The sequence below is a fragment of the Neoarius graeffei genome, chromosome 11, assembly GCF_027579695.1.
Source record: "Neoarius graeffei isolate fNeoGra1 chromosome 11, fNeoGra1.pri, whole genome shotgun sequence".
NCBI classification, from domain to species: domain Eukaryota; kingdom Metazoa; phylum Chordata; class Actinopteri; order Siluriformes; family Ariidae; genus Neoarius; species Neoarius graeffei.
This window is the reverse complement of record NC_083579.1, coordinates 11,996,941-12,012,504: the sequence shown is the minus strand read 5'-3', so window position 1 is coordinate 12,012,504 and position 15,564 is coordinate 11,996,941. Positions and strand designations below refer to the sequence as shown.

The window sequence follows — 15,564 nt, the reverse complement described above, 5'->3', positions numbered from 1 at the left end:
TGTTCCCCTTTAAGAAGAAAACCTACATTTCCAATAGAGTTCCTGTGCACCTTAGGTGCTTGGCCCCCGAATTACACAGCAGCTCATTTTGTCTAATGACATTCGAAAAAGCGAGACCGTGAACCACTCCACGGATTAAAATTCGCAGTCAGCATTGGTTCTGAGATGAACACCCATTAAATGCCACTTTGTAGGTATCCCAGGGTCAATAAGGAGTCTCTGCTGCCTGTGGCGAAAGACGTGGGCATGATCGGAGAGAGCGCTGAGGGCTGGTACCCACCCGGACACGGAGACATCTACGCCAGCTTCTATAACTCTGGCCTGCTGGAGCAGCTCATCGCTGAGGGGAAGGAGTACATCTTCGTGTCCAACATCGACAACCTGGGTGCCACCGTGGACCTGCACATCCTCAACCATCTGGTGAGCCAACCCAACGGCAAGCGCTGCGAGTTCATCATGGAGGTCACGGACAAGACCAGGGCCGACGTCAAGGTCAGAGAAAAAAAAAAAATCGATCATTTAAAGATTTAAGTAATGCTTAGTTGATTTTTTTTTTTTTTTCCTACATCAGCACAGCCAAGTTGTTACTACAGCAATAACGTATTCAAAGCTACTATTATAGTAAACACCTTCCGACCAATCAGAATCCGGTTTCCATGTTGATTTAAAGGATATGGGACATGAAACATAAATGCACGCTATATCAGTTTCTTTCCCTTAAAAATATGAATTAATTGCATCAACAAATACAAAATCATCTATTAAATTCAGCAAAATCGTTATATTCGTGATGATTATATGGCATTTCTGCTCGACTTCCGATATGCGTTTTTTGCAACCGGAAGAGCCGCTGTCACGTGATCATGCGTCACAAAAACTTTCGGGCACAGCACAAGCGGGTAGATGAATGGAGAAGTGGATGACAAGAAAATTGTTTTTATGGTCTTTAAAGTACATTGGACATCATGGTGTATTGTGCTGCTTATGGTTGCAATAATTCCAATGGGAAATGCCCTGGAGTAAGTTTTTTTGCGTTCCCCAAGGACCCGAAGCTGAGGAAAGTGTGGGCTCACCTGCGCATGCGCAGTAGGCTTCGCGCATGCACAGTAGGCTTGGTAGGACAAATCCAAGAGGTAGGATAACTTTACAGAACACCTGTTGAAAAAACTTTGCACCTACTGTTTCCCACAAACTGTGTTCGGACCATTTCACTGAGGATTCTTTCAACATTAATACTCAGGTACTGAGCGATGTTTATTAATTCATGAAACAGGAAGTATAAGGATGAGAGAAAAAAAAAAAAACAGTTTAAATCGGGAAGCTGCACACATTTGCGCCAGGCTGCACAAATGTGCGCAGCTTCCTGATTTAAACTGTTTTTTTCTCATCCTTATACTTCATGTTTCATGAATTAATATCGCTTTTTTAAAAAAATCGGATCTGCGCGATTCAGCCGTGAAAAAGGCGGCATCCGCCAAAAGGCGCGCTGTTTGCATCCCTGCACGGAGGCCAGGAATATTTTTGTTGATATGAGTGATCTGGTGCGATTTCGCGCCCCCCCCCCGTTGAAGACCTCTGGGCTAAGCGACTGAAAGCCGAGGTAAGGATTAGTATTATAATTTTGGGTGTATCAATTATTGATTGTCATAATTCTGACTCGTTTCGCCATTTTGAATGTTTTCATCTCGGACTCTGGAAGCATTGTATCTCAATCAATCTCGAAAAATATCAGCAAAAAAAAAACTAGCTTGCAATGGACTTTAGCTAGATCTATGATGAACTTTCAATGTATGATACAAAAATAATACTTCTTTCAACAGATCATTAGCCTTTGAGCAGAATTGTTTTTAACTTACCAGGAAGTGTTATCGAGCCGACCGCTTTCAGTTTCATGAGGGCTGAATGAACTCTCACTCTCAGAATCATCTGACCCGTCAGAGTAAAGACAAGATCCATGTTCATGTGAATTTCCAGCTATCGGTTCGAATTGATAGGGTCTAACTTCACATCTCTGTGAAACATCGGGAATGTCACTGTCGATGGTGTCCATTTCGGTAACCTGTTTACATTAGATACCCAAGCGCTGGCTCCTTGGAAAGTTTTTGTGACGTCACGGGTCACGTGACCACCTAGCTCATTAACGAATCCTTGTTTTACGCTGATGTATAGAAAAACTTGAATAATGTGGTGATTTTCACATTTTTGACGCCCTGCAGTGATTTAGATGGCATTTCTTATGTCCTTTATACATAATTATACCCAGGTAAAAATCCATGTCCCATGTCCTTTAAACTATAACGTTTTCACTTTTCTAATCCAGACGACTCTGTAGGTGCGTATCTAAAGTGTGGGTTTTCTCTCCAGGGAGGGACTCTGATTCAGTACGACGGGAAGCTGAGGTTACTCGAGATCGCACAGGTTCCCAAAGCTCACGTGGACGAGTTCAAATCCGTCTCCAAGTTCAAGATCTTCAACACCAACAACCTGTGGATCTCGCTGGCCGCCATCAAGAGACTGCAGCAGCAGAACGCCATGGACATGGAAATCATCGTGAATCCAAAGGTTACACAGAATAAACATACCTCACTGCGCACGCACACGCTCAATTTGTTAATATTCGAAGGTCTTTAATTTATTCATTGTCACTTTGGGGATTAAAAAGTTCAAATCTTTTATTATATACACTTGTGTACTACTGCTTTAAATTGTCGTGTTTTTTTTTTTTTAAATAAACTAATTCCCGCCCACTTTCAGAGCTCCGCCCCCAGAATAGACAGTGGGCCCATAGTGTAGTGTCTATACACTGCGAACAAGCGTTCCAGACTAAAAATCAGCTTTCCAAATGGATTTTCTCAGCCACATGCTACAATACTTTTGTATTCCGAAAAGTTATGGTTTAAAGCATTTTGTGATCACATTCTAGATATTTGTACAAGTAAAAAAAAAAAACTAGTGTACTTTTTTTTATTTTTGCTTAACGGTGACAGCACTTTGAGTTGGGGGAAGCCATGGCCTAATGGTTAGAGAAGCAGCTTTGGGACGAGAATGTTGCTGGTTTGATTCTCTTGCCCTTGAGCAAGGCACCGAACCCCTAAGGGCCTCTGCATGCTCTTGCGACAAGGCTTTCGCAGATAGCTTTTCGCAGACAGTTGTAATTTATCGTTGAGCGGGGAGTAATAGGCGTGCGCGATGTTATTCACCGCCACAACACAAGGGGGCATGAAGTCGCAAAATCGCTAGGAGTAGTTGGTGGGTGTGGTTAGTGGAGTGTTTATCCTCCAGTTACTTATAATGACGAGAACTGGAGTCGTATAGATGTCCGTACTTCCTCACTTGCTCTTCGTGCTGCTCCATCTTCGCTCGTGTTTTTAAAAATGGCGGTCGTGAAAACAAAACAAACTGGGAAAGTAGGGAAGCGGAAGTGCGTGTACAGCAGATGTAGAGTGGACCCTCTTGTCTGCGAGGCTGTCTGCGGTGGTCACAATTTTTGGGAGGTGTGCGCAGAGCGTCTGCGAAGGAGGGGGGGCTACGCAGACGCCATCTGCGACACCATCTGCGAGGACTGGGTTGTCAGCATAAATTGGCCTTAACTGCTCTGGATCAGGGCGTCTGCTCAATGCCCTTAACATAAAAGAAAGCGCTGTGAGAAAATTCACCTGCTGCCTTAAAAACGCGTGTGAACTCAACTCGAGAAATGAAGTTAGAGAATGATGGCGTAGCTCGCTCCGGCCCGGTCTCGTCCAGAAGGAACGATCTAAAGTGGGCCACCTTGCGCAACAAATGTCGCAAGCTATATAGAAGCGATATCCACCCAAGGAATACCGACCTATTCGCCAGAAAGAATCCAAAACAACAACAACGAGGAAGCAATTTTTGTTGAACTGCTCATTAAGGCTTAATTAGTCCATAACTTCATTAATAATTGTAATCAAGCAAACCTGGGTAGAAGTTATATGCACCCTAGGTACCCCTACTTTCATGCCAGAAAGAATCAAAATCGGTGAAGAAGCGATTTGTGTGGAAACTGCTCGTTAGGGATTGATTGATTACGCCATATCTTCATTATTAATTACAGTTATGCAAATTTGGGTAGAAGCTATATATATATATATATATATATATATATATAAAATATGCACCCCAGGCAGACCTACCTTCCTGCTAAAAAGAATAAAATAAAATTAGGTGAAGAATTAAAACGGAAGAAGTGATTTTCGTCAAATGTGGACGACGTTGAACGGACAACACAGTATGGTATAAACTCGTCACCTTTCGGCGGGACGAGCTAACGAGTGATCATTTACTTGTTAGAGTTAAAACAACCTGCTATGCTACATTATCCATTTAAGAAAAGTTCAATGATGCGCGTATCGACTGCCATGTTTAATTTCAGAGCACTAATGTTTTTAAATTCTCATCTTGACTAATAATTGAAAGTTCCTTAAACCTCACGCTTCCGAATCACGGCAACTTCTCTGGATTCCCCCTCCTCTTCCTCCTTCGGTAATCATTGACAACACAGACAAAAACTTGCAAGTAATCAAGACAATGGATTACTTTTGAAAACTTATGACGATTGGTGTTAAAAAGAAAACACACATTCACACAGTTTAATGGGTTTATCATATAAAAAGTGCATTATGTCTTTACTCCTGCAGTTAAAAGGCTTTGCGTATCCGGTTTTCTCTCCCCAGACCCTGAACGGCGGCCTGAACGTGATCCAGCTGGAGACGGCTGTAGGCGCCGCTATCAAGTGCTTCGAAAACGCTCTGGGCATCAACGTTCCTCGTAGCCGCTTCTTGCCAGTCAAAACCACCTCTGATCTGCTATTGGTTATGTCCAACCTGTATAGCCTGGAGGCGGGGTCTCTCACCATGAGCGAGAAGAGAGAGTTCCCCACGACGCCACACGTCAAACTGGGCAGCTCCTTCACCAAGGTAAGAGGGGTAAAAGACACTTGTGGTTCTAGAGGGCTACCGCATGACGTCACCGCGCCGCGAGATTTTGTTAGGCGCCATATTGGAAGACCAAGTACATGCACTCACAATATAAAACAAAGTACGAGCGAGAGTAAAGTGACACGATGGCTGATAATTCTGGTTATGTGAGTACCTTACCAGCTGCAGAAAGGGCACGGTATGTGGAGAAACTGGCTGTGATTGATGGGTTTGACCCATATGATAAGACTCGTGGCAAGGGAGAATGGAAACATAAGGAGGACCGGACACCAATTCTGCCATCTGTTTGCTACCCAGACATTGTAAACTATTTGTTGTTTACACCCAGTGCCTACACTCAGTGTTCGAACTATGCCGATATTTTCGGGGGGTCCCTTTTTTTCCCTTGGGGGGGCGCTTGTGCTTGTCTCGGAGCGCGGATCTCCAAACACATGAGAAGCCTATCACGCGGACTCCACACGCATCGCGTCTGAAGTCATAACTCATCAGGGGAAATCGTGTCCGCATTAGCATGTTCAAAAAACAACCTCGCGTCAACAATGATACCATACGCAAGAAAAAATAAAACAGTCAGGCTACTCAACAACCAACCTGGCAGCAGCAGTCGTTGTCATATCGGTTTATTTTATCTTTGATGTAAACACAACACTTCGGATATGCAAATGCTTCCCGTTACACACGATTGCTATGTCAATAAACATCATTTTGCCAATATTTTAGAGACCCCCCAACATTTCCCAAATCATGTTTTCAAGGGATCTCATGTCTGTTTCAGGGGATCTCGGATCCCCCGTGTACCCCCGTAGTTCGAACACTGCTTACACTGCTGATGACTTGAAAGCCTCCAAAGGGCTACAGGCTTACAATTATGTTGTTAGTGGTTTGGTTCGTGATATTACAGCTGTTATTAAGAATAACCTACACATAGTTATGGCCAAGGTAATCTTGTTGATATTTATCTTTTAATAATATAGCTTTTGGCGGCACGGTGGTGTAGTGGTTAGCGCTGTCGCCTCACAGCAAGAAGGTCCGGGTTCGAGCCCTGGGGCTGGCGAGGGCCTTTCTGTGCGGAGTTTGCATGTTCTCGCCGTGTCCGTGTGGGTTTCCTCCGGGTGCTCCGGTTTCCCCCACAGTCCAAAGACATGCAGGTTAGGTTAACTGGTGACTCTAAATTGAGCGTAGGTGTGAATGTGAGTGTGAATGGTTGTCTGTGTCTATGTGTCAGCCCTGTGATGACCTGGCGACTTGTCCAGGGTGTACCCCGCCTTTCGCCCGTAGTCAGCTGGGATAGGCTCCAGCTTGCCTGCGACCCTGTAGAAGGATAAAGCGGCTAGAGATAATGAGATGAGATGAATATATCTTTTCAGTTGAAAAATTAATACTTTTTGTTACTATTAAGGTATCCATAATTTAGGTTAATTTATCCAAATTATACATATGTATTTATGATATATGCCTACACAACAACTATGCTTTATTTATATAATAGGAGGGAGAGTAAGCCCCAAACCATCCTAAATTATTATTATTATTATTATTATTAATAAATTGTAGAAGTCTGGGAGGCTTGCTCCTCATACAGTTATCAACTTGGGGCCAATTTAGCATGTTTTAAATCTGAATTTCTTGCGTTTGCTTACCTCGAAGTGTCCGCAGATCATGCACAGACTTATCCATTATATCCACAGTTTTTTGCCAAGTCTCACACAGGTTTCTTTCAAGTCTACTGTTGGGCCAATAAATCATAAACAAACACATCTGAGCTGTTTTATTTAAGTCGTTTGCTACTCCACTTTATTCTCGTGGGTTCACATACCGCTGCCGTTATTTCCCCCTAATCACGAGTTTGTTGGTCTTCCAAAATGGCGCAGGGTCTGTTTACTTCCTGTTTCGGGTGATGTCAGTGAAAGGGGTCTATATAGAAGGGACACAGTATATACAAACGTTTTATTTACATCCACAGGTATATCTGCGATGAGGTCCATCTGGACGGCATTAATTTTACACCCCGGAGGTCGCCTCTTATGTTGGAAAACGTATTTTATCCTGCAAGCTTAACACCTCTAGTTTGGTATAAATTAATTATACAACTGAGCACAAGTGAAACCGTGAATCTGATTGGTTGGAAGGTGTGTTGTATTCACGCACTCAATCTAATGTTGTGCTCCGATTGTCCACTCACGATTATCTCGGTCACATAAACACCAGAATTTTTAAGTCCATGTTGTAATTGACAGATGGCACCTTCCACCATTATTGGCACTCCTTGTAAAGATCAGTAAAAAGGGTTTAAAAAAAAAAAAAATCCAGCCTTGAATTGAAATAAATTTATTCAGAGAAAAACAAAAACATGTGTAGCACTATTATGGTGATTTAATACTTTGTACACCTTCCCTTTGGCAGTAAAACAGCACAGAGTCTCTCCGATAACATTTTATAAGGCTGGAGATACAGAGCAGGACATCGGAGCCCATTCCTCTTTCCACAATCTCTCCAGATCATCCAGGGTCCTCGACCCTCTCTTGTGCCCTTTCCTTTTCAGCTCAGGGGACTGAGATGGCCAGGGCAGAAGCTTGAACCATTTTAGCATTGATTTGGACCATTGTCCTTCTGGAAGATCCAATGACGACCCAGTTTTAGTTTCCTAAAATGCAGAGGAGCCAGATTTAGAATTAAAATGTCCTGGGATTTCATGATGCCATGGACTCTAACAAGGTTTCAGGGCCTTTTGAAGGAAAAAGAGCCCCAAAACAATCCTCTCACAACCTCCGCTATATTTTCCAGTTGGGATTGAGTTCATTTCATTATAACCTCCGGCTTTTTACACCAAACCCACCGCAAGTGTTTATTACCAAAAAGCTCCATTTTTGTTCCATCGGACCAGAGTACACGGTTCCAGTCAAAGTTGGAGCAGCGTTTTGCAAACTTCAGGCGCTAATGTTTGTGGTTAACTGACAGAAAAGGCTTTTTTCTGGAACCTTCTAAATAATCTGTTGGCATGGAGATTTGGAAACGCCAAGATTTTACTTTTTTCTGTCTCTCTTACCCTCTTCCAGGCGAGTTTGTACCAGTTGGGGTCCACTTTTTTATTATTGCCCTAACAGAACATTGGAAATGGACATTTTTGGCTGAGTAGCTATTTTTAATAACCATTCCCTGACTTATGAAACTCAACACACTTCTCCCTCATTTAGTTTGTCTCTCTCTTTTTTTCTTTCCCACGTTGATGTTGAGGGAATTTGGCCTCTGTGTCGCCTCATGTTTGTTCCCCAGTTAATCAAGCAGTCATGGATTAGTGTGAAAGTTCCTACAATTTAAATGGGAAACATGTTTCAGCTCCTGTATAGTGTGTTCACCAGTATTTCCAGAGGTGCCAATTACTGTACAGTGACGAGCCTTTTTGTTGATGAGGGATTTTTTTTTTAAACAAGTTTTTCCAATGTGAGATGAAGCAACTTCTTCAAAAGGTGGATCCACCCCCCCACTAATCTTTACAAGGAGTCCCAATAATTGTGGAGGGAAATGTAGTTGACTATACAGTGGGTCCTCTGAACGCAGCAGAAGGTATAATAATAATGGAAAATTTTTTTTTTTAACGTTAACAGTGAAAGGTAATGATACTCGAGCATTATTTTTGTACAACCGCACGCATGATCAATCTTGTGGAGATCTGCATGGCCTATCTGGTGTCTGCTGCTTCACAGCAGTATGTAGGTCAGGCTCATTAAAGCTGCAGTATGCTGCTTTTCTGGTCTACAGGGACGGAGCTCCAGGTCAGGACAGGGCTGCATTATACAGCCCACATTCACTGCTTATATTATTTCGGAGGATGAAAAATGGTGCAGCACTTTTTTTTCTTTTTTTTGCTGTAGTCAGGAGAATTAAATGAACTCTTAACCTTTCTTCAGCTCTGTATAAAATAACCACTGCGTCTCGGCTTTTCAAAACCTGTCAACGTGTTTGTCCTGTTCAGTGATCGACCAGGGCAACATTGTAAAGTCTGTTTTATAGTCATCATTATTACAGGAAGAGGCGTCATACCTGGAAGGTTTACGCACACATGGGAATGTAAACGAGAGCGCTTTGACGTCTGGAACTTTATTATATTGGTTTGATTTCACGAACCCTAAAGAAAACACCAGGGAGCCTGTAGAGCTGATAACATAGCTGTAAAACTCTTTCACTCAGATGTACAACCCCAATTCCAAAAAAGTTGGGACGCTGTGTGTAAACTGGAAATAAAAACAGAATGTGAAGATTTGCAAATCATGGAAACCCTGTATTTAATTGAAAATAGTGCAAAGACAATATCCAATGTTGAAACTGAGTTTTTTTTTGTTTTGTTTTTTTAATAGATTTTGAATTTGAGATCAGCAACACTTTTCAGAAAAGTTGGGACGGGGCGTGTTTACCACTGTGTTGCATCACCTCTACTTTTAACAACACACTGCAAACGTTTGGGAACTGAGGAGACCAATTGCTGTAGTTCTGAAAGAGAAATGTCGTCCCATTCTTGCCTGATATAATTTTAGTTGCTTAACAGTGCAGGGTCTCCTTTGTTGTGCTTCATAATGCATCAAATATTTTAAATGAGACAGATCTGGACTGCAGGCAGGCCAGTTTAACACCTGGACTCAGTACAGAGCCATGCAGTTTTAATATTAACCTAATTTTTATTATTTTTTAAAGCATTACACACCCTTTTCATTCTTTGGTACCCCTGTTCCAACATTTGATATGTTGTCTTTGTACTATTTCAGATGAAATATAGGATTGCTGTGACTTACAAATCTTCATCCTGTTTATTTACATTTTACACAGTGTCCCAACTTTTTTGGAATTGGGGTTGTATTTTATTTTCTCTGCGCATTCATCAGTCCATGGCGTTTCATCTAGATTTTCAACCAAACTGATATCATACGAATGATAGAAAGACTCTGTAATATACAGTGGTGCTTGAAAGTTTGTGAACCCTTTAGAATTTTCTATATTTCTGCATAAATATGACCTAAAACATGAGATTTTCACACAATTCCTAAAAGTAGATAAAGAGAACCCAGTTAAATAAATGAGACAAAAATATTATACTTGGTCATTTATTTATTGAGGAAAATGATCCAATATTACATATCTGTGAGTGGCAAAAGTATGTGAACCTCTAGGATTAGTAGTTAATTTGAAAATGAAATTAGAGTCAGGTGTTTTTAATCAATGGGATGACAATTGTTTTATTTAAAGAACAGGGATCTATCAAAGTCTGATCTTCACAACACGTTTGTGGAAGTGTATCATGGCACGAACAAAGGAGATTTGTGAGGACCTCAGAAAAAGCGTTGTTGATGCTCATCAGGCTGGAAAAGGTTACAAAACCATCTCTAAAGAGTTTGGACTCCACCAATCCACAGTCAGACAGATTGTGTACAAATGGAGGAAATTCAAGACCATTGTTACCCTCCCCAGGAGTGGCCGACCAACAAAGATCACTCCAAGAGCAAGGTGTGTAATAGTTGGCGAGGTCACAAAGGACCCCAGGGTAACTTCTAAGCAACTGAAGGCCTCTCTCATATTGGCTAACGTTAATGTTCATGAGTCCACCATCAGGAGAACACTGAACAACAATGGTGTGCATGGCAGGGTTGCAAGGAGAAAGCCACTGCTCTCCAAAAAGAACATTGCTGCTCATCGTGGATGGATGAGATCAAAATAGAACTTTTTGGTTTAAATGAGAAGTGTTATGTCTGGCGAAAGGAAAACACGGCATTCTAGCATAAGAACCTTATCCCATCTGTGAAACATGGTGGTTTCATGGTTTGGGCCTGTTTTGCTGCATCTGGGCCAGGACGGCTTGCCATCATTGATGGAACAATGAATTCTGAATTATACCAGCGCATTCTAAAGGAAAATGTCAGGACATCTGTCCATGAACTAAATCTCAAGAGAAGGTGGGTCATGCAGCAAGACAACGACCTGAAGCACACAAGTCGTTCTACCAAAGAAGAATAAAGATAATGTTTTGGAATGGCCAAGTCAAAGTCCTGCCCTTAATCCAATGGAAATGTTGTGGAAGGACCTGAAGCAAGCAGTAAACGTCAGGAAACCCACCAACATCCCAGAGTTGAAGCTGTTCTGTATGGAGGAACGGGCTAAAATTCCTCCAAGCCGGTGTGCAGGACTGATCAACAGTTACCGCAAACGTTTAGTTGCAGTTATTGCTGCACAAGGGGGTCACACCAGATACTGAAAGCAAAGGTTCACATACTTTTGCCACTCAAAGATATGTAATATTGGATCATTTTCCTCAATAAATAAATGACCAAGCATCATATTTTTGTCTCGATTTGTTTAACTGGGTTCTCTTTATCTACTTGTAGGACTTGTGTGAAAATCTGATGATGTTTTTGGTCATATTTATGCAGAAATATAGAAAATTCTAAAGGGTTCAAACACCACTGTAAATATAATTTCTATTGAGACTGAGCAAATCATTGAACGCATTTTGTGTCACGCAGCACTCTGACTGAACATGCCTGTTTCCTTATGTGCAGGTACAGGAATATCTGACACGCTTCGAGAGTATTCCTGACATGCTGGAGCTGGATCACCTCACCGTATCCGGAGATGTGACATTTGGAAAAAACGTTTCTCTGAAGGTAAACATCATGTTCCTATCTTTGCTTTAATCTGATGCTTCACAGCTCTGAAGACATGTACAACTGATAACATGCTTTTCTGGTCGAACAGTGGCGTGTTTTATTTTAACGGTGCTTATAAGGAGTTTTAAGCCTTGATTTAAATCCCGTACCTTAGAGCACAGTGAAACACTCTGCAGTTAACCCTTCGGAGGATGGGAGCCTTGCTCAAGGGCACGTCAGATATTCCTGGGAATTGAACTGCTAACCTCTGTGTGTGTGTATATATATAATTATTTATATATAAAAAGACAAGTTGTGGAGTTAAGAATGGAAATTTAACTCGGCCAGTATCCGTTCCATAAATACACCACCAAATCTTCCCCTTCCTGTGAATGAGATCCAGCGCTAAAACAAAAGCAGTGATGTAAACAGCTGGTCAGTCGTCATTTCGGTTTCTTTTTCACCACTTGTGAGCTCAGGGGCGCGACTCACTCGCCTCATTCGTTATGTACTGAATATAAAATTCCGTACATAATCTTGAACACTTACTTGAGACAAATTTGTTCATTTTCACAAAAAGCAGGCGGTTTAAATCCCACAGCTTTAGCGCGTCGTTTCTCCACCTTGTATCATTCTTCGATCTGCATTCATGCGCTCTGATTGATTAGCTACTCGACTAACTAGGCTATCAGTTCATGTTTGTACATTGTTTGCCTCTCCTTTTTTTTTTTTTAAGACATTGCACAGTAGGCGGCGTAGTGGTTAGCGCTGTCGCCTCACAGCAGGAAGGTCTGGGTTCGAGCCCCGTGGCTGGCGAGGGCCTTTCTGTGCGGAGTTTGCATGTTCTCCGCGTGGGTTTCCTCCGGGTGCTCCGGTTTCCCCCACAGTCCAAAGACATGCAGGTTAGGTTAACTGGTGACTCTAAATTGACCGTAGGTGTGAATGTGAGTGTGAATGGTTGTCTGTGTCTATGTGTCAGCCCTGTGATGACCTGGCGACTTGTCCAGGGTGTACCCCGCCTTTCACCCGTAGTCAGCTGGGATAGGCTCCAGCGACCCTGTAGAACAGGATAAAGCGGCTAGAGATAATGAGATTGCACAATATATCTACCTCTATGTTTGCCTCCTTTTTTTTATGTTATCTTCATTTTTCACTCTACCTTTATATTTTGCATTCCATATGCACTTTTATTTATATATATATATATTTCTTTTTATATTGGTTGGGCAGTTGTGTATATGACAAATAAAAATCTTGAATATGCCATGAGTAGAGAACAGCACCGGACTCTGCCGTTTTGTTTAACCAACCACAGACGGAATAGTAGGAACATTTTTGTTTGAAAATGACAACTGAAATGTCCAAAGCTATTCTATACGATAGTAAGACGGCACTTTCTACAAAAAAAAAAATTGTGCAGCCATCGATAGGTTTTTAAGAAGTCTGCCAAAGAGGAAATGATTGTCAGTAAAGTTCTCATCTCTCATTATCTCTAGCCGCTTTATCCTGTTCTACAGGGTCACAGGCAAGCTGGAGCCTATCCCAGCTGACTACGGTAGGGGCGAAAGGCGGGGTACACCCTGGACAAGTCGCCAGGTCATCACAGGGCTGACACATAGACACAGACAACCATTCACACTCACATTCACACCTACGCTCAATTTAGAGTCACCAGTTAACCTAACCTGCATGTCTTTGGACTGTGGGGGAAACCGGAGCACCCGGAGGAAACCCACGCGGACACGGGGAGAACATGCAAACTCCGCACAGAAAGGCCCTCGCCAGCCACGGGGCTCGAACCCAGGACCTTCTTGCTGTGAGGCGACAGCGCTAACCACTACACCACCGTGCCGCCCTGTCAGTAAAATTGTTTATCGAATTTCCAAAAAATGCTCCGTTTCTCAAAATCCAGTGAATGTGGCTAGAATAAAAGCTCGTCCATCAGCTCATGTACGACTCGATACTGCTGTGACTAATCATATTACTGCATTAGACATTCCTGGGTTGATCAAATACATTTGAAACAGAAATGTAATTTAAAACATGCCCTTGTTTGTGAGAGACTGATCCTTCATGAAATGTTTGTATCTGGCAGTACTGAATTATTTCTGACCTTTTGCTGCTGTGCACAGGGAACGGTGATCATCATCGCCAATCACGGGGACAGGATCGACATCCCAGCCGGCTCCATGCTGGAAAATAAAATAGTCTCCGGAAACCTGCGCATCCTGGATCACTGACGGCTCTAGTCACATGACCTCACTTCACCTGTCTGTCCCGCCTCACGACAGAGAGACAGTGCCTCGGACACGTCCTCTCAGACTTATTTTTGTATCATTCTGTATCAAGTTACTGTACAAAATACAACTCTTCTTCATCCACTGCTTTTGTTTTTCTATTCAGAGAGATCAGTATTTTCTCTTTGTGCACTTTGTGGCATTGTAGACTGTCCTAAATCTCACCTGTTTAAAAAAAAAAAGTGAAAGCAATAAGCTTTTGATCACAGTGAACAGTTCTGGAACAAAATAAAGTGCAATATGGAACAAAATGTGTGTGTGTCAGTGAACTCAGTTGTAAAATGTTCAGGGATGGTATGATTGAAAAAAAAAAAGGGCAAATGAAAAGAAATACTGAGAGAGCATTAAAGGGCAGGTTGATGAAGAGTGAGAGAAAAAGAGACAGACATAGTCAGTCAATGGGTAAATGAAATACTCCGGGAACATTAACTTCATGTTCATTTACTCATATGACCAAAAAAGTTAATTAACCGATTATTAATTACAATAATGTAATCTAACATTCCAGCCAGTGGCGCATTATTGAAGGGAAAGGAGAAGAGAAACTTCATTCTGATGCACCATGAGCTCAAGGTCGCCCACAGTTCCCTGAGGCCGGACGTGATTATGAGCCTATAATGTAAAGGCAGTCGAGCGTTAAACTCCCTGACGAGGTTATGTCCTGAACACATTCCCACAAGCGGCCTTTAATGCCTGCAGGTCACACAAGCTGTAGCTCTCACTGTTCCCTGCAAATGCATTTCATTGCAAAGCTTGTAGAACTACATTCCTGTCACACGCTCGCGTGTCCTAATTGACATGTAATTTTTATTTCGAAATGAAACCCAAACTAGGCATGGCTTCTCAGTCATTGATGGACTGAGTTGCTAGTATGTATGTTTAAAACTTAAACTCAACCTAAAAATTGAGTGAAACAGTTAAAATGTACCGTTTTGCCCAATTTCCGAAGGTTTGTTTGCATCTCACTTATGCACACTTTTACCACCAGGGGACCGTCGTCGTGACGTCATTCAAGCCAAACAGCCTGGGAGCAGCTCAGTGTTTACTTGTGAACCGAGCACACGTGTACGGACTTTGGTCGTGAGAGGTTGTGTAAAATGTCTGATAACGATTTTGAAGTAGGAACTCTCCAAATTGAATATCGAGAGGTGAAACCATATATGTATGAACCTATGGCCGTTGCGAAGCAATCTGTGAATGTGGCTCACTGGTGTGACCGTGCGGCCTCGGAATCGGACAGCGACTCGGTCGACTCTGATCGCGGTGACCCCGGACCTCAACAAGACTCGCGCCCAAACGATTTATCCTGGTAGTTATGATAAATTCTTACTTTCGTCGTAATACTAAAGAGCCCTTTTGAAGAATAATTAAACCGCCCTCCCTAGTGGATATAGGGAACGATTACTTGACAGTGCGCCAGTAGGCCACATTAGCCTCTCATCCACGGCATTATACTATTTATAGCCGACTCCAAGTGAGGAAATATCCCTTTGTCTCATTTCCACAATGATCGTACAGGATCCCTCAGGATTCTTGACTTATCAATTGCAACCAAAAGTAAAAATGTTTACCTCCAATCTTCTCCTTTTCGCTTGAGCGTTGCTGCTCCATTTCTTCTTTGACTGCTTGATTTTGTTTCACGCGCACAATCCACGCTCTCTGCCTCATCTCCTCTTT

The 15,564-nt window shown here is 42.3% G+C and overlaps 1 protein-coding gene across 3 annotated transcripts in view; it reads left to right on the top strand.

Moving 5' to 3' along the window:
• The window catches only part of ugp2b (UDP-glucose pyrophosphorylase 2b), a 122,775-nt gene extending 108,637 nt beyond the window's left edge, over positions 1-14,138 (top strand). For all 3 annotated transcript variants that reach the window (XM_060933426.1, XM_060933425.1, XM_060933427.1), the window contains exons 6-10: positions 195-492; positions 2,365-2,562; positions 4,695-4,937; positions 11,504-11,608; positions 13,723-14,138. In XM_060933426.1, coding sequence (XP_060789409.1) covers positions 195-492; positions 2,365-2,562; positions 4,695-4,937; positions 11,504-11,608; positions 13,723-13,830 — 952 coding nt within the window. In that variant the 3' untranslated portion in view covers positions 13,831-14,138. The remainder of the gene's footprint in view (positions 1-194; positions 493-2,364; positions 2,563-4,694; positions 4,938-11,503; positions 11,609-13,722) is intronic.
• The last annotated feature ends 1,426 nt before the right edge of the window (positions 14,139-15,564 follow it).